Raw genomic sequence first — 24,183 nt, 5'->3', positions numbered from 1 at the left:
GAAAGAGCTTCCCAGATTAAAATACTCAGAGGAAATGATGATAGGACACTGAGTCTCCTTTGCCAAATGAAGTGCTGACTGAGCTGGGGAAGGGGGATGGTGGTGGAACCTAGCACTGCAATGTTATGCAGAACTAGTCTGCTAACATTACTTACACTGCAGCTTAGAGAAGCTGAGGAAAATGAGAAAGAGACCTGGATGAAAAACAGGCCACACTCCTCACTCAGAATATTTATTAGTCAGAATAAAGAACCCAGGCTGCACCTTACCCCCTTTACCAAACTATCTCCCTGAATCAAGGGACAGGATTCAAAGGAGAGATGTCTCAAATAAGACAGACTGAAGAACAGTAATTCATTTCCTCGACTTGACACTATAATTATATGTGTTTGTCAGGGAGAGAGAGAGCCAGTAAGAGTGGTGGATGGATTAGATGAGGGGGAAACAGGATGGGCCCTGTTTTGTCATAGTTTGGGTTCGGAGAAGGGTTGGAATAAACAAGTATTTTTAAAAGAGGGGAGATAAGAGGAGAAGCAAGGGCAAAGGAAGGTCAAGAGCTGGGTTCACCCTGATCACACGGCATGGTGGAAAGAACCAGGGCAGCAACTTGACTTCTCAGGGTGGAACAGACAGTTGAGGACTCAGCACCTGGAGAGAAGAGAATCCCAGGGCTTCTCTTTCAATCCTGCTGTGATTAGATACAAAAACCCTACTATTTAAACTTGCCTGTAGCAAAACAGTGAGGCAGGGACAGACTTGAAATGATATCCTACTTCCTTTCCCTTTAGGGAATTCAGAAAGATCTGTCTGAAGGTAAGAGGGCATAGTGACAGACCTATAACTCCAGTCTAGGTTGTTTCTCTCCATTCATTCCAGAAGACCCTGCCCAAAAGAACTATAAAAATACAGAGTCCCAGGACTCTGTCTCTGCTCCCCAGATCCAAGAGAAGGGAGCAGAGACAAGGCACAAAGACCCTGGGTACAAAGGTGAAAATCAGTGTGGCCAGAGATAACATTACTTTGGGAGACGGAAGAAGATGCATGCCCCAAAAGGGATGTCTTCCTTCACCTGATAGGTAGTCAGGCCTTTCCTAGCAACAGAAACCACTACTGAAAGAGCTCTAGAAATGGCCTGCAGAACAGGTATTATTCCTAGAAAGACAGAGAAAAAGCCTCAGGTGGTATGGCACAATCTTGGCTGGGATGACAGAGGGCAGTGGGCAGACCACTCCTGTAGACGGCACTCCTGCCTCAGCTCCTAGTGGTTCTGCTGACTCCAGGTGTTCCCAGATGGCTGGGAATCAGGGAGGAAATGTGTTGTGTTTCACATGATCAGACACTGTTCGCCATTGGCACCTGGTGGGCCCGATAGATTGAGGGCATCCAGGTCAAAGTTGAGGCCAGGAGGCTGGAGAAGAGATGAAGGGACTCAGGTAACTGCTCATATTTCAGGTGAGAGCACCTAAAGGTCCATCCCCAGTAGCCACAATTATCACCTGAGGTGGAATCACTAAAGGTTAAAGAATTCTAGAAACTTGGGCACAGATTAAAACCTAGGAGAAGATATACTCACCATCTCCCCAGCCAGCTCTTTTGGAGGATGGCCCAAATCCTGCAGCTGCAAGATAAGGAAAAAGAAAGGTAAGACAGAAAAAAATTCTAAAACACAATATAGCAAAAGAAGAATCTGAGCCATGGTCTCTATGCTTTCTCCTGAGGACTGTGCTATGTGGCCTCTGTTGGGCTCCCTCATCCACCTGGGTTTGACAGTGTGGCCTCCTTCCCAGATGCCTCCTCCACCAAACACCCAAGTAGAGACTACCAGCAGGCAAAAAACAGAAGGAGGCCTTACCTGCTGCATAAGATCCAGCACTGTCTCAAAACGAGCTTTCTGAGTGGCCTCACTGTCTGTGGGGGTCTCTGCCTCAAACTGCTCACATATCTTGCCCATGACACTATGTTGTTTCTGATATTTTTCAAACTGCTCTGGAGGTAGAGATTCCTGGTGACTCTGCAACCATTCTGGATACTAAGGAAAGAGAAAATGAGTGGGGAAGAATTAAGTGAACAGTGGATAAGGAATAGCAATAAAATATGAAGAACAATAAAGTATGAACAGGAAGGGTGCACAGAACAAAAATGCTAAATAAGCTAGATTAGCACTGACTCCAACCAGATCACCTATGCTAGCATTTATGACCAGAGGATGGCAAACTTCTTCGATGAAGTGCCAGATAGTAAATATTTTAGGCTTTAAGAGCCACATATGGTCTCTGTAACACTCTTTTGTTTTTGTTTGACATTACAACCTTTAAAAATGTAAAAGCCTTTCTTACCTTGAGAGTTGTATTTGGTCCACCCAGACCCTGGTCTGCTGACTCATGGTCTACACTATTCATTTCACACTTAATCACATTGTTGCTCCGTGTCACTGAAAAGCTATTCCTATATTTTATCTCTTTAGTAAAACCATAAGCTCTTTGACAGCAGGGAGTATCATTTAAATTACTCAGTGAAACCTTGGAGAAATAAATAAAGTTAGAAATGCAGCAAGGGGTTATCAGACAAAGAAAGTGTTTGAAAACTAGAAAACAGTTTACAGAAAACTAGAGCTAAAAATGCCGGCGTGAGGTGAGCCTCTGTAAAGCTCCCGTGGAATTTACAACTAATCGAACAACAGTAACTCCACAAAGGACTCCCTGCACAGCAGACAGGGAAGACGAAGAGGCCCACTACTGAATTCACCGAAAGGTGGGCGAATCGCACAGGGGGGGGGGGGGGGGAGAAGTGCAGAGACGGAGCCGAGTAGGCGGGCGGCAGGACACAGACCTAGCTCAGTGCTCCGAGCTCGCTGCATCCCGGAACTACCACAGCTGCGGGAGAGGGAAGAACTCAGACTGCTAGGGTTCCGCTTATGGCCCACAGGGCTGAGGGGGCAGCATATAACATGGCTGAACCCAACGCTCATGGCAGAGACCTCGGAGCAAAGACTGAGGGAAGAAGGCTGAAAATGCTGGTTTAAGACCTCACTGCCGAGCAGAGAACGGACACCTTAGGGACTGAGACTAGCCGCCCCCTCCCTACCCTACCAGAGCTCGCCCCGCCCCCACCTGCCCGGTGCTAGAAGCAGAACAGAAGCAGTGTCAGATCAAAAGAACAGAATATTTGCTGTTCTGAAAAACTGTGAACCGCAGACACAGATTCGCAGCCCAACTAGTTCCGGCAGAGGGGAGGGAGCTGTGGAAGCAGGACCAGCTGTAGTGGTGGTCGCCACCATTGCTCTGGGCCATCTCTCACAACTCACCCAGCACCTGGCCCCACCTATCTGGGCGGATCCCTGCAGGAGGAAACAGAACTGCTGAAACACTTGGGCTCTAAATCTGGTGCAGGAAGAGCTTTGGAACTTCCAAAGCTCTCCGCATACCCATACGGACACTGCGCCCTGTGATCCACGCGAACTATTAACAGAGGAGAAGCCCATCTCCCAAGGAATCCCCCCATTGTGAGAGAAGCTGGAATAGTGCACAGAAAACATAGCACTACCGTGTGAGAGAGAAACAAAAGGCTGCAGTCGGAGAGAAAATAAAACATTCTACCAACAAGTACTGGAAAACAAAAGAAAGACCTCTTCCTATCAACCTGTTGCAGAAGCCACTCCTGTAGATGTCTAGGAAGAGAAATAATAAATCAGTAACTGCCATGAATAACCAAGGCAACAAGACAGCTCAGAAAGAAAGTGAAAAGTCTCAAGAAAAGGAACTTAAAAATATGGAAATATGTAACTTAAATGACAGAGAATTCAAGATTGCAGTTCTGAAAAAACTCACAGATTAGATGAAAAAAACTAAACCCAACCATATGCTGCCTTCAAGAGACACATCTCAGCTACAAGGACAAGCATAGACTCAAAGTGAAAGGGTGGAAATTGACACTCCAAGCAAATGGTACCCAGAGAAAATCAGGTGTAGCCATAATGATATCAGATGAAACAGACTTCAGGGTGAAAAAGGTAACAAGAGACAAAGATGGACATTTCATAATGGTAAAGGGGACTATACAACAAGAAGACGTAACAGTCTTCAATATTTATGCCCCCAATCAGGGAGAACCGAAATATACCAAGCAACTAATAACAGAACTAAAGGGAGAAATTGACCAAAACACAATTATACCAGGGGACTTAAATACATCATTGACAGCTATGGATAGATCATCCAACCAGAAAATAAATAACAAAATAGCAGCCCTAAATGACACATTAGATCAAATGGACATAATTGACATACATAGAGCACGTCATCCTAAAACATTAGACTATGCATTCTTTTCTAGTGTACATGGAACATTCTCAAGAATAGACCATATATTGGGACATAAAATCAGCCTCAGCAAATTTAAGAAGACTGAAATCATACCAAGCATATTCTCTGATCATAAGGCTTTGAAATTGGGTATCAACTGCAAAAAGCAAGCAGGAAAAAACACAAATACATGGAGATTAAACAACATACTTTTAAAGAACGACTGGTTCAAAGAAGAAATTAGACAGATAAAAAGATACATCGAAACAAATGACAATGAAAATACATCCTACCAAAATTTAGCGGATGCAGCAAAAGCAGTTTTAAGAGGGAAATTATATCCTTACAGCCCTATCTCAAGAAACAAGAAAAATCCCAAATAAATAACCTCATGATACACCTTAAAGAACTAGAAAAAGAAACCCAAGGTCAGCAGAAGAAAGGAAATAACGAAAATCAGAGCAGAACTAAATGAAATAGAAAACAAAAAGACAATAGAAAAAATTAATGTGACAAAGAGCTGGTTCTTTCAAAAGATTAACAAAATTGACAAACCCTTGGCTAGACTCACTAAGATATAAAGAGAGAAGACACTAATTAACAAAATCAGAAATGAAAAAGGGGAAGTTATCACGGACACCACAGAAATACAAAGGATCATCCAAGAATACCATGAAGGACTATATGCCACAAAATTCAATAACCTAGAAGAAACGGACAAATTCTTAGAAACATATACCCTTCCGAGGCTGAACCATGAAGAACTGGAAAATCTAAACAGACTGATCACCAGTAACGAAATCGAATCAGTCATCCAAAACCTTCCCACAAGCAAAAGTCCCGGACCAGATGGCTTCACTAGTGAATTCTACTAAATCTTCAAAGAGGATCTAATACCAATCCTGCTCAAACTCTTCCAAAAAACTGAAGAAGAGACGGTACTCCTTTACTCATTTTATGAGGCCAACATTACCCTGATACCAAAACCTGGTAAGGACAGCACAAAAAAAGAAAACTACAGACCAATATCTCTGATGAATACAGATGCAAAAATCCTAAACAAAAAATTCTAGCAAATCGAATACAACAATGCATTAAAAAGATTATTCATCACGACCAAGTGGGGTTCATCCCCAGGGCACAAGGATGGTTCAACATCCGCAAATCCATCAATGTGATACATCACATAAACAAAATAAAGGACAAAAATCATATGATTATATCAATTGATGCAGAAAAAGCATTTGACAAGATACAACATCCATTTATGATTAAAACACTTAATAAAATAGGTATAGAAGGAAAATACCTTAACATAACAAAGGCCATATATGACAAGCCCTCAGATATTCTCATAATTAATGGTGAAAAACTGAAGCCCTTTGCTCTACGTTCAGGAACAGAACAGGGCTGTCCCCTATCACCTGTGCTTCTCAACATAGTGTTGGAAGTCCTCGCCAGAGCAATCAGGCAAGAGAAAGAAATAAAAGGCATCCAAATTGGGAATGAAGAAGTTAAATTATCACTCTTTGCAGATGACATGACGCTATATAGAGAAAACCCTAAGGACTCTACCAAAAAGCTATTAGAAACAATCAACGAATACAGTACAGTTGCCGACTACAAAATCAACGTACAAAAGTCCATTGCATTCCTATATACTAAGAATGAAATCTCAGAAAAAGAAATACAAAAAATAATTCCTTTTGCAATTGCAGCAAAAAGAATAAAATACCTATGAATAAACTTAACCAAGGACGTGAAGGACCTATATGCTGAAAACTATAAGATATTTTTGAAAGAAATTGAAGAAGACACAAAGAAATGGAAAGACATTCCATGCTCATGGATTGGAAGAATCAACATAGTTAAAATGGCCATGTTACCCAAAGCAATAAAGAGATTTAATGCAATCCCCATCAAAATCACAATGGCATTTTTTAAAGAAATAGAACAAAAAATCATCAGATTTGTTTGGAACCACAAAAGACTCTGAATAGCCAAAGCAATCATAAGAGAAAAGAACAATACTGGCGGTATCACACTCCCTGACTTTAGCTTGTACTACAGGGCTACAATAATCAAAACAGCATGGTATTGGCAGAAAAACAGACACATAGACCAATGGAATAGAATTGAGAACCCAGAAATAAAACCACATAAATATGGACAGATAATTTTTGACAAAGAAGCTAAAAACATACAATGGAGGAAAGACAGCCTCTTCAATAAATGGTGCTGGCAGAACTGGATAGCCACATGCAAAAGAATGAAACTGGACTGCTATCTGTCACCATGTACCAAAATTAATTCAAAATGGATCAAAGACTTAAGTGTAAGACCTGACACAATAAACTGCATAGAAGAAAACATAGGTACTAAACTTATGGACCTTGGATTCAAAGAGCATTTTATGAATTTGACTCCAAAGGCAATGGAAGTAAAAGCTAAAATAAACGAATGGGACTATATGAAACTTAAAAGCTTCTGCACAGCAAAAGAAACCATCGAGAAAATAAAGAGGCAGCCAACTGAATGGGAGAAGATTTTTGCAAACAGTGCCTCCGATAAGGGGCTAATATCCAAAATATACAAGGAACTCATGCAATTCAACAACAAAAAAACAAACAACCCAATTGAAAAATGGGCAGAGGATCTGAAGAGACATTTCGCCAAAGAGGACATACAAATGGCAAGTAGACATATGAAAAAATGCTCAATATCACTAATCATCAGAGAAATGCAAATAAAAACCACAATGAGGTATCACCTCACCCCAGTCAGAATGGCTATCATCAACAAGACAAATAGTAACAAGTGTTGGAGAGGGTTGGTGGGAATGCAGACTGGTGCAGTCCTTATGGAAGGGTGTGGAGGTTCCTCAAAAAATTACGAATAGAATTACCATATGACCCAGCAATCCCTCTCCTGGGTATCTACCCAAAAAATCTGAAAACATGTATACATAAAGACATGTGTGCTCCAATGTTCATTGCAGCTTTGTTTACGGTGGCCAAGACATGGAAACAACCAAAATGTCCTTCGATAGATGAATGGATAAAGAACTTGTGGTATATATACACAATGGAATACTATTTTGCGGTAAGAAAAGATGATATAGGAACATTTGTGACAACAAGGATGGATCTTGAGAGTATGATGCTAAGCGAAATAAGTCAGACAGAAAAAGCAGAGAACTATATGATTTCACTGATATGTGGTATATAAACCAAAAACAACAAAAGAACAAGACAAACAAATGAGAAACAAAAACTCATAGACACAGACAATAGTTTAGTGGTTACCAGAGGGTAAGGGGGTTGGGGGGTGGGAGATAAGGGTAAGGGGGGTCAAATATATGGTGATGGAAGGAGAACTGACTCTGGGTGGTGAACACAGAATGGGATTTATAGATGATGTAATACAGAATTGTACACCTGAAATGTATGTAATTTTACTAACAATTGTCACCCCAATGAATTTTAAAAAAAAGAAAAAGAAAAAAGAAAACTAGAGCTGAAGGATTTCTCCTTCTACCTTAAATATCCTCAGTTTGGTAGCTTTATTCTCTTAGAGACAGAACTCCTTTCCAATTCTTCCCACTCCAAATAAAGAAGAAAAAAACAGATGGACTTGAGTACTCGTTTCTCTATCTCTGCAGTCTCTAAGGAGACAAATTAGCCCACAGGAGAGCAAGGAAGAAAAGCAGAAATAGAAGTTCACATACCTTTTCTGTGATCTCCCTCAGTGATGGGTACAACACATCCTTGGACAGTAGGTTCTGCATGATACTCTGCATGATGGGGAGGATGTTGCCTTCCCCTTCCCCTTCATCCATGCCCAACCCTTCCATGGCTTTGGTCAACTCCTCTTCTGACATGCCTGAGTTCTAAAAAGGACAGGAGAGAGATGAGCAAGTACATTGCCTTCTTGGGATGCTTACTACCCTTTCAGGTGGGAAAGAACTATTTAAACTTGCCTATAGCAAAACAGTGAGGCAGAGACAGACTTGAGATGATACCCAAGAAACTCTGTCTTTGAGAATCTGCTGGTGAAGTGTCTAGGAGTGGGCCCCTTGTGGTTCCATTCCTGCCCACCCCCCCTCACCTGCAGATCAGTGGCATTTTTGGCTAGTCCACTTAGTGTCTCCTTTAGGCAAGAAGTGAATTCTTGTTGGGAAGTCGCATCACTGCCTAAGAGATCAAAAGAACCAAGGTCATTAAGGATTTTAACTGTTTGCTTACCTAGGCTGACCTGGTTACCAGCTTGGACATGGAGCATTTACTAGTGAGTCACGATTACTCCAAATCTTTATAGTTATCTTTATAGTCATTTTCACCAATCTACATGGACTACATGTCAGTTTGTTCTCCATGATGACACCTTCGAAAACACTGCGACCATTTACATGACCAGCTTTCAATAATCTTTCCTATTACTTTCCACTTATTTCACCCCTTTCATTAAGCAGCGTGCCCATCCTTCCTCCCATCTCCTTGCCCTACCCCCATAGAAGTGGTATCATGACTATCAACTTCACTAAGAATTTTGGGGTTTTCAAGCAACGATGACTTAAGAAGAGATTTGTTCAGATATTTCCAGTTGTCAGGCACCCCCCTCACCCACTCTCCCAGCAGCCTCTGAGAGCTTTTGGAACTGTTCCACCAGGTGGGGCTCTTCCTCAGCCAACTCCTTCATTGCCTTCTCGAACTCTGCAGTGGCTTGGGAAGCCAGCTCGCTGTCGAAAAGTTCCTGGAAAAACTTCTCTTGGGAGGCGAAGAGGGCATCCTGCAGGGGAGGAGTGGCCAAAATGCATCTCTTACTTGGCACTGCACTGCACCTGGTTTCTGACAGAAACCACAGGCAGAGGCTCTGAGAAATGCAGTGTCTTCTTCCTACCCACTTTCACTGAACATTCTAATGACCTCTCTTAATAAGGACAGCAAGAAGGTATCTGTCAGTATGGAGTGGTATTCCCAAACCAATCATTTAAATTTCCTTTCTTAAGGAATCCCCTTGAGATCTCTAAACTCCACCTCAAGTCAATTCCCTGTTTCACAAGGACTGAGGCCTGCAAGAGCACTCAGCAGTGTGAGGCCAAGGCACCCTCCCCTCACTCCCCTCTGGCCCACTGGGGCCTGCCCCACCTCTGCTCAGAGTTGCATGCCATCCCCTCCCCTCCCTTAAATGGGTAGAATTTATACTTTGGCAGTGTCTCCTGGCGATCTCTTCTGGGTCCCTGAAGCATCAGGGGCTGTAGTGGTAGGAGGGGGTGCTGGGGAGGGTTTGGCCTTATCGAAATCATCAAGAGCACCTTCAGAGACAAGAGACATGGTATGAGTTTTGGGGATGGATGAGGATGAAGGAATGAGGGGTTTCTGGGTAAAGCACTGAGAGAACAATTTTTCAAACTGCCCACGTTCCTAAATTTTTCTTTTTCTGAGTGTCCCTTTCCTGGCCCTCCCCTCAGTAAGCCTCCCACTTACCTCCCCATTACCTAATTTATTATGATCAAAGGGGAAGAAACATCTTAAGGAACAGGCATCTCTCTCAGAGCTGGGAGGAGAGGGTTAAAAGAAGTTCTGCAGAGACATCTCCATCTACACAGTGCCTTCCCTGCCACACTCTAATGATTCCCTAGAAATCTTATACAAATATCTAACAGGCACAGAGAACACAAATGTCCTTAACCCCCTGAACTCACTCTGGATCCCTGAAAGGAATAATCTTCTGCAAGAAAGCAAAAGCCACAAATGTCCCACCCAGCTCCTCATGGATCCTGATACAACTAGAAACTGAGGGACTCCATACTGCACTCCAGGGAAGGGCATTAAACTCTCTTTTCTTATCCTTCAACTTAGGCCTCCCTGGGCAAAGCTCCTAGAGCTAGTTCCCTCTGGCCCCATCTCTGCAGATAACTGTGAGCAGATAATTCACACAGAATCACTTGGCACTGTTGCTGAATCACTTATTCACTGTTTCTGTTGTCCTTCCACCTGCCCACATCTCTGTGACTGGGCAAGAGACAAAAAAATATTCACCTCTGCCCTGAAAAGCCTGTGTCCTCACTACCTTCTGCTTGCCAGGCCTAGGGGAAGGGCACTGGCTCCACTCTGGGCAAGAAACCAAGAGGAGTGGAGGACAGGGTTCAGGAAGAAAAGAACATCCACCCTCTTTCAGTAGGGTGAACTGTCTTCCTTGAGACCTTCTCATCCTCTATTTTTCAAAATAATGGCAAGGGAGTCGGCTTCAGCTTTGACCTGATGAAATAACTGAAAAGGGGCCTGGTGAGACAAAGGTGAAAGGACTGGGAGCAGGAAAGTGTCTTTTATGTTAAGGATAAGGCAGTGCATAGCAGAGTGAGCTACGGGCTTGTTAAGAGTTAATGTAAGCAATCTGCGAGTGTCTGGTTTGCTGCCCACCGAGGACCGAATGAAGTTCGACTTCAAGAACTTACTAAAGGGAAGGAGGGTTTGGAACTGGATCGTCAAACGCAGTCCCCTGGGTTACTGTTTCCCCTCTGGCAGAGAGATCAACGGTCTGGGCTCTCAGGGGCCCAACGTGAAGGCCGCAGCTCCCGCCGCGGAGGAAGATGAGGGGGACCCAGAAATCGGGATCGCAGTCAGACCCTCCGCACCCGTCCAATCTTTGGACAGCCTTCCCCGCTCCGCCCCAAATATCTCAGGCTCACTTAACTCCTTGAATGGGTTCTCATACCCGCCCTCCTCGGTTCTTTCCATTATGGACTCTTACTTTCCAGAAGCTCTTCCAATTCCCGGTCCGCTTCGGCGCTGACCGCACAGTCCTCCTCCGCGGCGGCCATCTTGCTACCTCTGACTCGCCGTAGGAGGCGGGATTCCGCTAGGCCCCCCGCGCTCCACCCTTTCCGCCTCTGCGACCAATACTAATTTGGGGCAGTACGGAGCCGCCCCAAAGGGACAGGAAACTCGATTTGGGGTGGGTTTTTTCCCCTTACGCCAGGAATCATTGAACTAACATAGAAACTTACTGTTATCTTTTGCTAGGTTTCTTACTGGCCTGGCTTCCTTTCATTCAGTTTCCCTGATTACCCAGAGAAGTAGCTCTTCCATTATTTTTTTCAGTACTTAACTCTTTCTGACATAATATATATTTTACTTATATTGCTTATTGTCTCCCCTTCCCAGTTCCACCCCTCCCCCCTAGAATTTCAACACCGTGATGGCAAGGATTTTCGTCCTGTTGTCTTCAATGCTGTATTCTCAGCTCCTAGGCTAGGGCCTAAAACTTAGTAGGCATTCATTGGCCATCCTTTGTTCTCCCAGATCCTTATGAAACACGTTTCTCTGTGGGACCTAATGGACATCTCTCCTTTCCTATTCTCCATTAGAACTGTTAGACTAAAGGACACAGGGCCAGGACTTGTTACGACTCAATGTTGGTTGAATCAATTCAGGCAGGAAATGAGACTCTGGGACCTTGGACTGAACAAGAGGGCAATTTGAATGTAGTAGTAATAGACCTGCCTTCCCTGATCCATCTCCTTTTCTCTGTACAGAACGCAACCTCCAATGGAGTGAAGTTGGAGAGGCTCACATAGAGACAACTCTAGACATCCCTTTCCTCCTCTGAGATTGTTCTCCTATTCAGATCTGTCATAATACATAAACTGCTTCAGACACAAATCTATTTTAGCACTTACAGGACATCTGCTGTTGTTTAAGACCTGTTGCAGCTCACAGTGGAAGATAGAGATAAATCAGGATCAGCCCTTGCTGACTGGGGATTAGGCTGGAGGTAGGACTACACATACACACAGTAAGAATGGCACAAGGAAAGTGTCTTTAAAAAGCTCAGGGTAAAGTGCCATAAAGTTTAAAAGGGAGAAATCACATCAGAATGAAAAGAGTCACTTCATGACTTTCATCCTTAGCTTTCCAAACACTTGAATACTGTGTCAAGCACCAGATTAGGTACGTTTTCTTTCCTTTACAGATAGGGCACAGACTTGTAAAATCATACCTGTGCAAAAACTACTGTATTCTTCTAAGCACAAGTAGTGTGACTTGGGAGAACACATTCTGAACTGGGAGACCCAACTCTGTCAATAAATTACTCTGTTCAAAACCCTTCACCAATTTAGACCTCAGATTACAAGTATGTAACAATACAGTTGGGACTCCAAGGTACTTTTCAATAGTTCTATAATCAACACTTGTAACAATTTATTACAGGCTAACTTGCTCATTCAATTCCAAACTGCTTACATGTGTATGCCTAATATAACTATAACTACCGTGTTTCCCCGAAAATAAGACCTCGCTGGGCAATCAGCTCTAATGTCTTTTGGAACAAAAATTAATATAAGACCCGGTCTTATAGTAAAATAAGACCGGGTCTTATATTAATTTTTGTTCCAAAAGATACATTAGAGCTGATTTTCCAGTTAGGTCTTATTTTCAGGGAAGCATGGTATATCAAGTGCATGTTTAAAAATATAACAGGCATTTCTATTGGCTTTTCATTAATGTGGCTATATAATCATGTTAAGGAAAATACTAGATGGTAATTGAGAAGATTAAGATGGAGTTCTAAACAAGCACGGTTCTTTGCTTTGTATCTTAAACTTGCTTCTGCTTTTGTTTTTACTACTGATACTCCTAACACTTCATCTCATATTTACTCACCTTCTGCCTTTCTAATGTATAGTGAACACTGTTGCAAAAAAGTAATTTACAGCATTTTTTTTTATATCACTCTCTCGCTTAAGGATATAATGGCTTTCCACTGTTTATTTACCGACTTCAAATTCTTGCCCGGTATTCACAATTATTTCACATATATCCATGTTGTTTCCCCAATTCCCTAAGCTTCAAGAGGCACAGATTGCACACTTTTTTCATATCCCTGAGTTCAGAATGTTTATATTTATATGTGAAGTTAATTTTGTAATTTAATTTTTAAACATAGAAAAAAATTTTTTTGCCAAAATGTATCACCAATTTGCTTGTTTACAGAAAGAATGCAGGGCGGCCAGATGGCTCAGTTGGTTAGAGCGCGTGCTCTGAACAACAGGGTTGCCAGTTCAATTCCCACATTGGCCAGAGAGCTGCGCCCTCCACAACTAGATTGAAGGCAACGAGCGGTCGCTGAGCTGCCAGAGGGGCGGCCGGATGGCTCAATTGGTTAGAGTGTGAGCTCTTAACAATAAGGTTGCTGGTTCAATTCCCACATGGGATGGTGGGCTGCGCCCCCTGTAACTAAAGATTGAAAACAGTGACTGGACTTGGAGCTGAGCTGTGCCCTCCACTAGACTGAAGGACGACGACTTGGAGCTGATAAGCCCTGGAGAAACACACTGTTCCCCAGTATTCCCCCATTAAAAGTTAAAACAATAAACAATAAAAATAAAAAAATTTATATATATATAAAGAATGCTTATAACTTGAGAAAATGTTATCAAAGTAGTATGCAAATTTTTGAAAAAACAGGCTCAGCTTGGGGATACTATGTTTAGAAAGCGACTCTTAAAGCTAAAAAGAAAAATAAAGGCCTGTGCTCTTTGACGTAGGAATTCCATTTCTAGTTTATCCCCCACCTGTATAATGTGTGTTCAAGTTATTCATTGCAGCCTTGTTATAATAGCCAGAGATAGACTGGAAATAACTCAAATATCCATCAAGAAGGCAACTTACATAAATCGTAGTAAATAATACATGGTACACTATGCAAAGAAGTAAAAAAGAGTGAAGCTCTCTAATATAATGAGATGAAAAAAAAATCCCTAAAATATGTTAAGTGAAAACATTAATAAGGTGCAAAATCTTTAAATAGCCTGCTTCCATTTATGTATAACAGGGGGATAGGGAGAAACATATTCCTATCTGTTTGTATATACATAAATCTCTGGAAGGATAAGGAAGCTAACAACAGTGGTTTCTTGTTTTGGGGAAGGTGATAGGAACTATGTGGCTGAGGAAAGGGATGGGAGGAAGACGTCACAAAATAGCTTTTTACATTTACTGATTTTTGAATCATATGAGTGTACTGTTTATTGAAAACATGAATTTAAAATGAAAAAGTACATACTTTAATCAAAGGCACAGCATGTCACTGTATAGTCTTAGCACATAACAAGCAAAATACTGTATTGCTAATATAATAATTGTAATAAATACAACGTGTTTAATACTAATTAATCTGATATATAAAACATCCAGAACAGTTACAGGTGCTCAATAAATATTGGTATAATCAGCAATAGATAGAAGGATGCAGTTCAATGATGAAATGAGGGAGCCACTTACTTTCTACCATTCTCATAGCAGTTTAATATATCCTATGGGAAAAAAAATTTAACAACGGGTATTTATTATTTTGTAATTAGAAATAATTATCGAAGGAAAGACATCTGCTTTGGTGGGGCAGCTGCATGGAGTAAGCAGGAACATGAGCGTATCCAGGAAACAAATAGCAAGCCATAAAATTCTTGTAGAAATTTATTTAGTGTGAGAAACAAAAAATAAGAACAATGGTTGTAAAGAACAAATCAATAAAAAGGGATGTGCGTTTTTGAAAAGCCAAAGTTTCTTCTTAGACTTTAAGTTTCTGGGCACACAGAGGGTACCTGCCTGGGAGTTTAAAATGGGGGATGGCTAAGAGTTTGCTGTGATTGAGCAAAAGATGCTATCTTATTTATTATATCCCATTCCTTTCTAGCAAAAAAGGAAAAAAGGTGGTGAAGAGGAAAAAGATAAATATTGAAGGAATTTACTAAACAAATGTTCACCACTAAGTTTTCATTTGTTTCTTGAAAGAGCTAAGCTGGGAAGGCAAGTTCAACTGTGACTGCAATTGTGACTGCAACTATAGTAGTGACCTTGAAAGAATGAAAGGTCCTCAAAGGCAAAAAAAAAAAAAAAGAAAAGTCAAGTTTAGACATTTGATTAGCCACAGAAGAAGAGAAAAGGACACTACATTTTAGGGTAGGGAGAGCTAAATGTCAATTTGAAAGGTAGTTAAGGAACAGGGAGTTACAAGGACACAGAGACTAATTCTCTGGGGCAGTGGGAGGCGGATGGTATGGTGATTGACCCTTTACACACAAAGAGGGCCTTAGCGAAACTGCAGAGGACTAATCCTTAAACCAATCACATCTTTGCCAATCTCTGTCACCTGTAGAAGAGGAAACAAGAAAAATTTACGGGTTTGTGAGGGTGAGAAGCCTAGAAAGCTTACTCCCTCCACTCCTCAATGAGCACAGTAGAGTGATTTGTTATTGTTTGTTACTGATTGGTAAAGAGCAATGGGGAGAAGTTCTAGCTTTCTCCAGTATCACTGTCTCCAGGAGCTAGGGGCAAATAGAGGAGAAAAAGGACCAACATGCTTCTTTCTCGTTCACCTTCCCTCAATATTCTGGATGCATTTCTCAAGGACAGTACTTACTGTAGTGACCCTGCAGATTTGACCCTTGAACTCCGGGCAATAGCAGGCTCCACTGAGTGGACATTTCTCCACTGGCTTTCCACGGTAGATGGGCCGATAAGATGCAGCACAGATATCGAAAGGGTTGTGCATGTCATAATTGAGCTGGTAGACATCTGTGGGGTTCTTCTCACAGGCAGACAGGATTTTGCGGGTCTAAAGATAGGAGGGAAGGAATATTTATTTAAGAGGACTGAAAGCTGCACACCACAACTCAAATGATCTCATCTTCATGGTTTAGCAGTTTATTTGATGCAGGATGCAACTGTACTAATGAATTCAGAATATGTCCTCCGTACAGGACATACATGAAGGGATAACAATCACCATTCCTCTGGTACCAGGCTTTCCCCTCTCAATACCAAAGAAGCTCCATGGATCTAGACCCATGTTTCTCCGCCATGTCTGAGAATTATCAGGCCTGAAAGAGTTGGAACTGGCTTCCACTGCCCAATAAGAATGCTTTTGGAGAACACAAGTAATGGAAAATGTGGTAATATAATGTGGTAATAATATGTGGAGGTTAGTTAGTGGTGGTATTAGGTTGGTGCAAAACTAATTGCAGTTTTTGCAATTATTTTTAACCTTTTAAACCGCAATTACTTTTGCAACAACCTAATAGTAATGGGAGATCTGGAGTTTAAGGACAGGCATGGGGATATTTTCAGATATAATCTCACACTGGCGTCATGTCTGAATTAAGTTATTAGTTCATTTTTCAGGAACAAAAGGAGGCACCCATGCCAGTAAATAAACACAATGGCATTCTGTTAGCTCTTTTTGATGAATGTCATTCAGTGCTTTGTTTCAGAGGCAAGGGCCTTGGTCTTCTACTCCCTCCATGTGAAAGCAGATCTGGTTCCCTTATGCTACTGAAGGTCCTATCTACCTGTTGAGCCACCTCTGGCTTGGGTCCAAGTTCTAACAGGCGCCGAGCAAAGGTGGCAGCTGTCTTAAAGTTCTTGAGTTTAAAGAAGAGGTTGAGGGCTGTCCGCAACACCAGAATCATGTGCACAGGCTGCAGGTTTGAGTGGGTGAAGTAGGCTGCCATCTGGTGGACAGAAAGAGGAACACATGCCAGGCTGATGCTACAGCTGAGATAGGTTATTCATAGCTGCTAAACAAGCATTAAAAACAAAACAAAAATAGGACTAGTTATAAAGCAGAGAAGTCTTCTGCTTCCTAGGTATGCAGCACTGATGAGATGAGGAAGAAGGGTGGAGAAATACATTCTCTTCTCAGAGAAATGGGACCAGATTGAGAATTCAGACCTAATGGAGGATGAAGGGGAGAACGCCTCTGTACTGCGCAGAAGCCCAGAGATCTTACCTCACAGATGCGCTTCTGCTGTTCCAGGGTCTCTTTGGGAAGCTTCTTCCTTTCTGTCTCCATGGACAAACCCACAATATACTCACGGCAAATGGTGATGAGCTGCTGGGCCTGGACAGAGAGACAAAGGAAGGTCATAATACACAAGAAAGAAAAGTGGGAGTGCTCATGACTAGGACAAATGGCTAGACCTCTCCTCTAACCTCTGCAATCTCCTGTTTATTGTCCACAACAAGGAGTGGTACACTGAGTAAAATAGAACGGAATTTTTCCACAGCCTCCTCAAACTTGCCAACTGTGGTGAGCTGGTAGCACAGCTGCAACCGTTGGATGAGGTCATTAAGCTTCAGGCCCACAGCTGGTACACTGTTCTTCAGCCCTGCATCCTTCCTAAAAAGGGAAAAGTTGGAAGAAGACAGGATAATCGTGAGCCCACCAGGACTCAACTTTTTTTCCTGGCAACATGATCACAACCACCCTATTGTGAAAGTTAACTTGGGAATAGGTTGCAGAAGGTGTAAACCAAACCTCATGAGTAGCAAGCCAAAGATCTTTTTCTACTAGGTAACTTCAGCTCTGGGACAATTGTGACTGTCCCTGAGACTACCACCTGAAATATCTACCCCAAGTTGAAACAGATAGAAGCCAGGAGCAAAGGGCCTTACCAATTGCGATTAGGGTAGCCATACATGGAGGGTAGGCAGGGCAAAGCCTGATAGGTGGTACGGCCTCGTGCATAGGTCTGTAGGAACAGTTGCTTGTAGGGGCTAAACTGGGTTACCCCCACCTGGTCATGAAGAAGCTGGAATACAGGAGAAAAGAGACATAGGATTTTGGTCCTACCACTTAAAAACTTGTTGATCTTGGGCAAGGTACTTAACTTCTCTGCACTTGTTTCCTCATCAGTAAATTATATGTAATTATAGAACCTACTTCATTTAATAATATCCATAAAGCACTTAGGATAACGCCTGGTACATAGTCAACAGTGAATAAATGTTAGTCGTTATAGCAGTTGTGGTGGTTGCTATTATTGCCATTACAACACATGGCTTAGTTTTCAAAACATATACCTATTCATGAGGGGTGCTGATTTTACTGATGGGAGCCAGAAATCAGGCTTTAGAATGAGTGGAAGATGGCTGGAAGTATTCACCGTGGGAAACTACGAAGCCAAATGGAAAGCAGGTAAGAGGAAGACCTTATGAGGCAAGTTTCCTCAGTCAAGACCAAGGGCTTCCATGATAAATACATGCCTCTGCCCTTGTGGGTGGGAAATTTCCATTTGGTTAAGGTGAGTCAACCATCTCCCTGGTACCCTGGGCCATACATATTCAACAAAAGCCAAAGTAACTTTAATACTTACCCGCATGGCGGTTTCAAAAGAGCCTGCCAGGATGTGATCAACTGGAAGTTGAGTGTTATTGCACCAGATCTAATAAGAAACAGAAAACCCAAGCCAAGTGAAGTCTTGCTGTTTCTCTTCCCAAACTATCCTATTCCGTATCTACAGTAGAAAAGTATCAGTACTCCTTACACATTAATCAAGCATAGCCAGATCAGAAACATTCATCCCCACAGGGCTGTATTTTCCTGCTTACCTGATTTGGGCTGGTTCCCTTGGTGGGGGGCACAAAGAACCCATCCTCAACCCCACCAGCTGCCCCAGGGGGTATATCCTAGGAGAAAATCAAAAAGTGAGTCATCTTTTCAGCCATTTAAGCACTTAGTGCTGATAAATCTAAACAGAGCCCTTTACCTTTTTCCTAGCCTCTATCAGGGAAGAAGACCATCAAAATAGGAACAGCTTCCCCGGTAACAAAATGATAACCCAAAAGCTGCTGACAAAAAAGCTTGCTGCCTTTCATAAGCTGCCGCTGGCACAACCCTGATTATCTCATTCTTCTTTCTTTCAAATGGGAGATAAGCATCAGATTAAGAGGGTCTAGACCCCTTCCCTTTTGAGGACCTCAGGACAGGGGTGGGGAGTGGTGATAAGGCCACTGGCTTCCACAGGGAGAAATGGAGACAACCTTAGAAGGGTAAGAATTCCACATACCAGCTCAGGAGGGAGCTCCAGATCTTCCTCTACATCCCAGCCACCACCTTCTTCCTGTCCCTTCCCAAGAGCATCATCCCCCAAACCTTCTGTAGCCTCCACAAACCCATCTGTAAGAAAAATCCAGGCTCAAAATAAATCTTCTGAGTGACACAATCTTAGCCAAAGGAAAGCAATATGTTGAGATCCTTTTGGTCCCAAGGTTTGGAACCCTGCAGAACTGCCCACAGCCCAGTCCCAACCCAGGGGGCCCATCTGCCCAGACCAATCCTAGCACAGCATTCTTACCTTCATCCAGCTGCAGCTCTGCATCCTCTCCCCAGCCCTCAGTTCCAACAGTGTCAATGTCAATGTCAGCAGCCAGTGCTCCTCCCTTCCCTATAGAGTGGACAAAAAGGAGCTGGTTATAGCCCAGCAAGTCTGAGATATGGCCTCCTCTGCAGGCAAGTTGCATTCTTTCAAAAGCAGGTGCCAAGGTTCTGTTCACTTACTGTTTATTATTCATTTTTGTAATATGTATGTTATGCTAACTTTCAGTAGTTTTCACAGAGAGAGGGAATAGAAAAGAGATGGAAACAACTGGCCTTCCTGCTACCAAAAACTGCCTCTTAAACCAATTTTTACTCATCAGCCTTTGGCTAGGAACTCTTAGAATTTCTTGCTGAGATCTTTGCTGTTATCACCACTACAGTGTGTACAGGGCATGAGGACACAAGGTAGGTAACAGCAGTGGAGGAAAGAGTGGAGCCGGGCACAAAATGCCTAAGGGTCTATTTAAGCTCTAAGTCAGGAGAAATGACTTCATAGACATATCCAAAAAGACAGGAGGAGGGTAAAGGTGGGTGTGGCACAGAATCTGAGGTAGCTGAATTTTTACCTTTAACATTGTGTGTCATGAGTAATAAAATACTGAATAGAGAGTATAACTATACATAAGGTGTAATCAAAAACTACAGTGAATGCTGCTGCCGAGTGCCATCCAACGAAAAGGCAGGGATCTTCAACAAGGGAAGTGGCATGTTGAACCTTAGTAATAGTATGTGACAAGTTTCAACTTGTTTGGTGCAGTCAGTCAGGTGTGAACTACAGTTGAGAGAAGGTGTGTTTTAAAGTGTGCCGTAAATCATGGATCATGAACAACGCATTAATGTGAAATGGGCAAACGGGTTTCATCCTCCATCATGACAATGCTCCATGTCACACATTCCTTCTGGTATGGCAATTTCTGTCAAATAAAAACATCACGGTGTGTCCTCATCCACCTTATTCACCGCATCTGGCACCATGCAACTTCTGGCTCTTCCTCAAAGTCAAAATGATTCAGGACATCAAGGCAGCCACGACAGTGCAACTAGACACTCACAAAAGACTTCCAGAACTGCTTCAGAAAGTGGCAAGAATGATGGGATAAGTGTGTGTGAAGCAAGGAGGAGTATTTTGAGGGGAATTAATAGCAATGCATCTTTTACTGTAATAATGTTTTTTAATTTAAACATTCACCATATTTTTTGTTCACACCTCGTATACGGTAAAACCTAAGGAAATACACCAAAATGTTAGAAGCATTTTCCAAATGTTAAGGATCTCATAATGCTTCTCTATTTAGATTTAAAAAGGCTGCATTATAACTCTGTTTGGCATCTCAGTGCTCCATGAGGCTTCATTCAGAAAAAAGAACAGATGAAAAGGTCAGAAGAGCCAATGGTACTCTCTGCCAATGGGGCAATTCTTCACAAAACAAACAACAAAAATGCTATGAGAGAAGTGGGCACTTACCCTTGCTGGCAATGGAGCCTTCAAAGAACCCTTTGGATACAGTCAATAAGGGCCAATTGGTATCCAATGGCATGATAGGTGCAGGTGGCTGGAGCAATTTGGCATTGGGGTCAATGTCTGGGATCTGAAAGGTAGAGGAAAGAAAAGAAAGCAGCTCTCAGGAATCATATACATAGGAGAGTGACATTTATAGACTTTAACTGTCCCAAGATCTCAGAGTTAATCCTATAATCAGAAACACTCACATAAATAAAGACTCACCGTCTCCTTCTCTGGGTCAAATGTCTCCTTCAGGCTCTCAGCTTCTTCATCTAAGCCATGGGTAGCAGCTGTGAGATAGGCCAATGACTCTGTAGAGAAAATAGACATTGTGGTATAGGTACATTTCCAAGTAAATACTGCTGTGGTAGGCAGACTCTAAGATATCCCCCCAGTGATCCCTGCCTCCTGGTATTCAAGTCCTTGCATAATCTCCTCCCCTTAAGTGTGCACTGGACTTGTTGACTCACTTCTAATGAACAGAACATGGCAGAAATAATGAGATGTCAATTTTGAGATTATCATACAAAGACCATAGCTTTCATCTTGGGTACCCTCTCTTGCTCTAAGGGAACCTAGCTGTCATGTCATGAACTGCATGATGGAAAAGCCTACATGGCAGAAAATTGCCACCTACCAGCCAACAGCAGCGAGGACCTGAGGACTTCCTACAGACATGTAATGAGCATAGAAGCAGATCCTTCCCCACTTGAGACTGAGATGTCTGCAGCATTGGCCAACACTTTGATTACAGCCTCATGAGAGGTAATGTGCCAGAGGCACCCAGCTAAGCCATGCTGCAAACTGTTGTTGTTTTAAACTAAGTTTTGGGGCAATTTGTTACACAGCAATAGATAACTAATACAGTTGTTTATCCTTGAGATCTATCATCAGTGTTGGTGAGAACCTTGGAATCATCCTTGACTCCTCTGTTTCACATCCCATATCCAGTCTTTCAATAAATCGTGTTGATTCTATCTTTATATGCTGAGTCTGACCATTGCTTAACCCTTCATTGCTAGCACCTTGGTCCAAACCACATCTTTTATCTTTCTTATTCCCTAATGTATCTCAAATGCTAGTATAATGCTTGGTACGCAGTGGCTTCTCAAAAACTATCCCTTGAATATATAAACACATAAATAAATAAATAAATGAGTGAAACCTCTAGGACCCTTTAAAACCTCCTATCTCCTCCATGACAATGAACTATTTTCCTAAGAGAGCTTGGCCAGACTGAATATTCTGGCTATACCTCTTTTTGGCTTTGAAGAAAGTCTTCTGAACATGGTAGGAATATATTGCCTCTTCTGGAAAAATGCACAATGAAGGCAAATCCCTCACCACTACACATGAATAACTCACCATGAAGAGAAGATACTTCTAAGGCCCCAGGGAGATGGTGAATCTGGGTACTTACTCTGCCCACAGTTCTTTAGGATCCGCACCCGTTCTGACACATCGCCCAGGTACAGGGCATTCTGATAATGGCCACTCATGTCCTTTCGGATCTCAGCTACACCAAGTCAATAAGAGACACCAAGTTAGGTCTTCTCTCTTAAGTTTTCTTTCTCCTCTATTTGCCCTCCTCCTTCCCATGCTTAGTTTCTGGTGCCTCACCAATCTTCATCATCTTGCGAAGTTTCTCTAAGTTGCCAGTGATAAGGTATAGAAAGGAAAGTCTGTCAAAGTTTTTGGTGCGCTGATAACACATTTCCACAATCTGGTGGTTCCCCTGTAGCAAAGCCACTTCTCCCAGCTTTTCCCAGCAGTTCTTGTCATCCAGTGCTTTGGCTGCTTCCAGAGCAATCTAAAGAATTCCCAGGATCAGAGTTAACAGGTTGGATAATACTGGCTCCAAACCAGGGACTACAGTCAAAGTGTTTGCCTCTAAATAAACCTCCCAAGGAACTCTGTATACTTTCAATCAAACCTAGCTTTCAGTCTAATTGTACTAAAAATCCTATCAACAAACAAGATCCCTTTGGATCCATGAACAGAAGAATCATATCACATTATCCTCAGAAATTTATTTTTACAACAAAATTATCTCATAGCAGTTGCTGATTCCATAGGGCCAATTCTTTCTTAGATACCTTATTTCCTACTTGCCAAGTCTGAAGATCCATAGGGGCTTTGGGAAAGGCAGAAGAAATAATGAAAGAATGAAGTTCAGAACTGGAAAGTCAATGTTCCTAAGCCCTCTCCCCATTTAAAATAATGTCTGTGGACTCCAAACCCCAACATTTAGTAAGTACTCCTTCACCTAAGCAGCCAATCAGCAAGTCAAATGTCAAGGAAGTAAGGAGATTTTTCAAATTCCATGCTATCTTGCTCCTATTCTAGAAGTTACTGGATTCAGAATAACTAAGCATGACAATAGTATAAATGCTGTGGCAGAAGCAGACAGGAAAAAGTAGAGACTGGCAAACAGCAACAGAAAGATGGCTCTATCTAACAACTAAAAAGTCCCAAATTCTACTATACTGGCTAAGAAAGCAAGCCCAGAATAATAATGCCTCATCAATGCCACCCTGACCCTCTTACCTTCTCTGCAACGATATGGGGCTTATAACCACATTTGTCTCACCTCAATGTTGCCACACTCCAGTGCCAGACTAAAGCGAGTTTTCTCATCCTTGACAAAATGCAGTGCCACTTCAGGATAGCCCTTCTTCTGGAGATATGCAATGATAGACTGGCCTACTAGTTTGGCATTCCTTACCATGTGCAGCACCTATACATTTGGGGTGGAGTAGGGCAGGAAACAAAGATTACTTACAGGAGAAAAAAAAAGAGTGCCGCCCCTCTCAATACTCCTAATATGGTTTCTCCTTTCATACCTCATCATATTTTCTGTTGATCAGGGCCAGCTTGAACTTGAACTCAGTAGGATCAATGGTGAGCACTCGAGGACGACACTCCCTATCTAGGCAATATACATTGTTGCCCTTCACCCTTGTGACATAGATGGGTAAATCCAGAGTTCGGATGATCCCGTAGTCCCTAAGAAAAAGAGTTAGAGAGCACAACTTTCAGTGAGTGAGGGGGAAAAATCCAGCCTGTAAAGAAATGGAACAAGCCTCGGACATGGGCTTTTGTTTTCTCATTATCCTTTTGTCAAGTGTCATTTGAACAATGGTATAGGTAGAAAGTGATTTAAAAAAAAAAAGAGCAGAACTAAATGCCATATTTACTTATTTTATTCTTTTGTGC

The 24,183-nt window shown here is 42.3% G+C and overlaps 2 protein-coding genes across 4 annotated transcripts in view; both read right to left on the bottom strand.

Annotated features, from left to right (window-relative positions):
* Positions 1-211: 211 nt before the first annotated feature.
* On the bottom strand, positions 212-11,166 carry PEX19 (peroxisomal biogenesis factor 19). 2 transcript variants are annotated; one of them, XM_033092990.1, is made up of 9 exons: positions 11,055-11,137; positions 10,343-10,573; positions 9,506-9,615; positions 8,924-9,089; positions 8,409-8,494; positions 8,029-8,190; positions 1,853-2,029; positions 1,574-1,618; positions 212-1,408 (listed from the first exon to the last, which is right to left on the bottom strand). In XM_033092990.1, the coding sequence occupies exons 2-9, from the start codon at positions 10,512-10,514 to the stop codon at positions 1,325-1,327; spliced, it is 1,002 nt and encodes a 333-aa protein (XP_032948881.1). In that variant the 5' UTR covers positions 10,515-10,573; positions 11,055-11,137; the 3' UTR covers positions 212-1,324. The 2 variants fall into 2 exon arrangements, with proteins under 2 accessions (XP_032948881.1, XP_032948882.1); XM_033092991.1 differs by lacking the exon at positions 10,343-10,573 and having other exon boundaries at positions 776-1,408; positions 11,055-11,166.
* Positions 11,167-14,596: 3,430 nt separating this feature from the next.
* The window catches only part of COPA (COPI coat complex subunit alpha), a 38,292-nt gene continuing 28,705 nt past the window's right edge, over positions 14,597-24,183 (bottom strand). For both annotated transcript variants that reach the window (XM_033093630.1, XM_033093631.1), the window contains exons 18-33: positions 23,811-23,973; positions 23,558-23,704; positions 22,588-22,777; positions 22,388-22,483; positions 21,190-21,278; positions 20,929-21,052; positions 19,441-19,530; positions 19,153-19,262; positions 18,695-18,772; positions 18,460-18,528; positions 17,759-17,895; positions 17,297-17,483; positions 17,094-17,204; positions 16,654-16,815; positions 15,726-15,920; positions 14,597-15,455 (exon numbers count right to left, since the gene is read on the bottom strand). In XM_033093630.1, the coding sequence (XP_032949521.1) occupies positions 15,396-15,455; positions 15,726-15,920; positions 16,654-16,815; positions 17,094-17,204; positions 17,297-17,483; positions 17,759-17,895; positions 18,460-18,528; positions 18,695-18,772; positions 19,153-19,262; positions 19,441-19,530; positions 20,929-21,052; positions 21,190-21,278; positions 22,388-22,483; positions 22,588-22,777; positions 23,558-23,704; positions 23,811-23,973 (2,008 nt within the window). In that variant the 3' untranslated portion in view covers positions 14,597-15,395. The remainder of the gene's footprint in view (positions 15,456-15,725; positions 15,921-16,653; positions 16,816-17,093; positions 17,205-17,296; positions 17,484-17,758; positions 17,896-18,459; positions 18,529-18,694; positions 18,773-19,152; positions 19,263-19,440; positions 19,531-20,928; positions 21,053-21,189; positions 21,279-22,387; positions 22,484-22,587; positions 22,778-23,557; positions 23,705-23,810; positions 23,974-24,183) is intronic.

The sequence above is a fragment of the Rhinolophus ferrumequinum genome, chromosome 22 (assembly GCF_004115265.2).
Source record: "Rhinolophus ferrumequinum isolate MPI-CBG mRhiFer1 chromosome 22, mRhiFer1_v1.p, whole genome shotgun sequence".
In the NCBI taxonomy this organism is placed as follows: Eukaryota; Metazoa; Chordata; class Mammalia; order Chiroptera; family Rhinolophidae; genus Rhinolophus; species Rhinolophus ferrumequinum.
The sequence above is the reverse complement of the archived record's forward strand: the minus strand, read 5'-3'. Positions and strand labels throughout refer to the sequence as shown.

Bases quoted from the DNA above. Each gene is read 5' to 3' on its own strand.
- PEX19 (XM_033092990.1), bottom strand. From the start codon at position 10,514: ATGAGAAGGTCTCAAGGAAGACAGTTCACCCTACTGAAAGAGGGTGGA. The intron at 9,616-10,342 runs GTGAATATTTTT...TTGTCTCTGAAG, and splicing joins ACAGGCTTTTCAGGGCAGAG to GTGCTCTTGATGATTTCGAT. The intron at 2,030-8,028 runs GTATGTGAACTT...CTCTTTCCTTAG, and splicing joins TGAGGGAGATCACAGAAAAG to TATCCAGAATGGTTGCAGAG.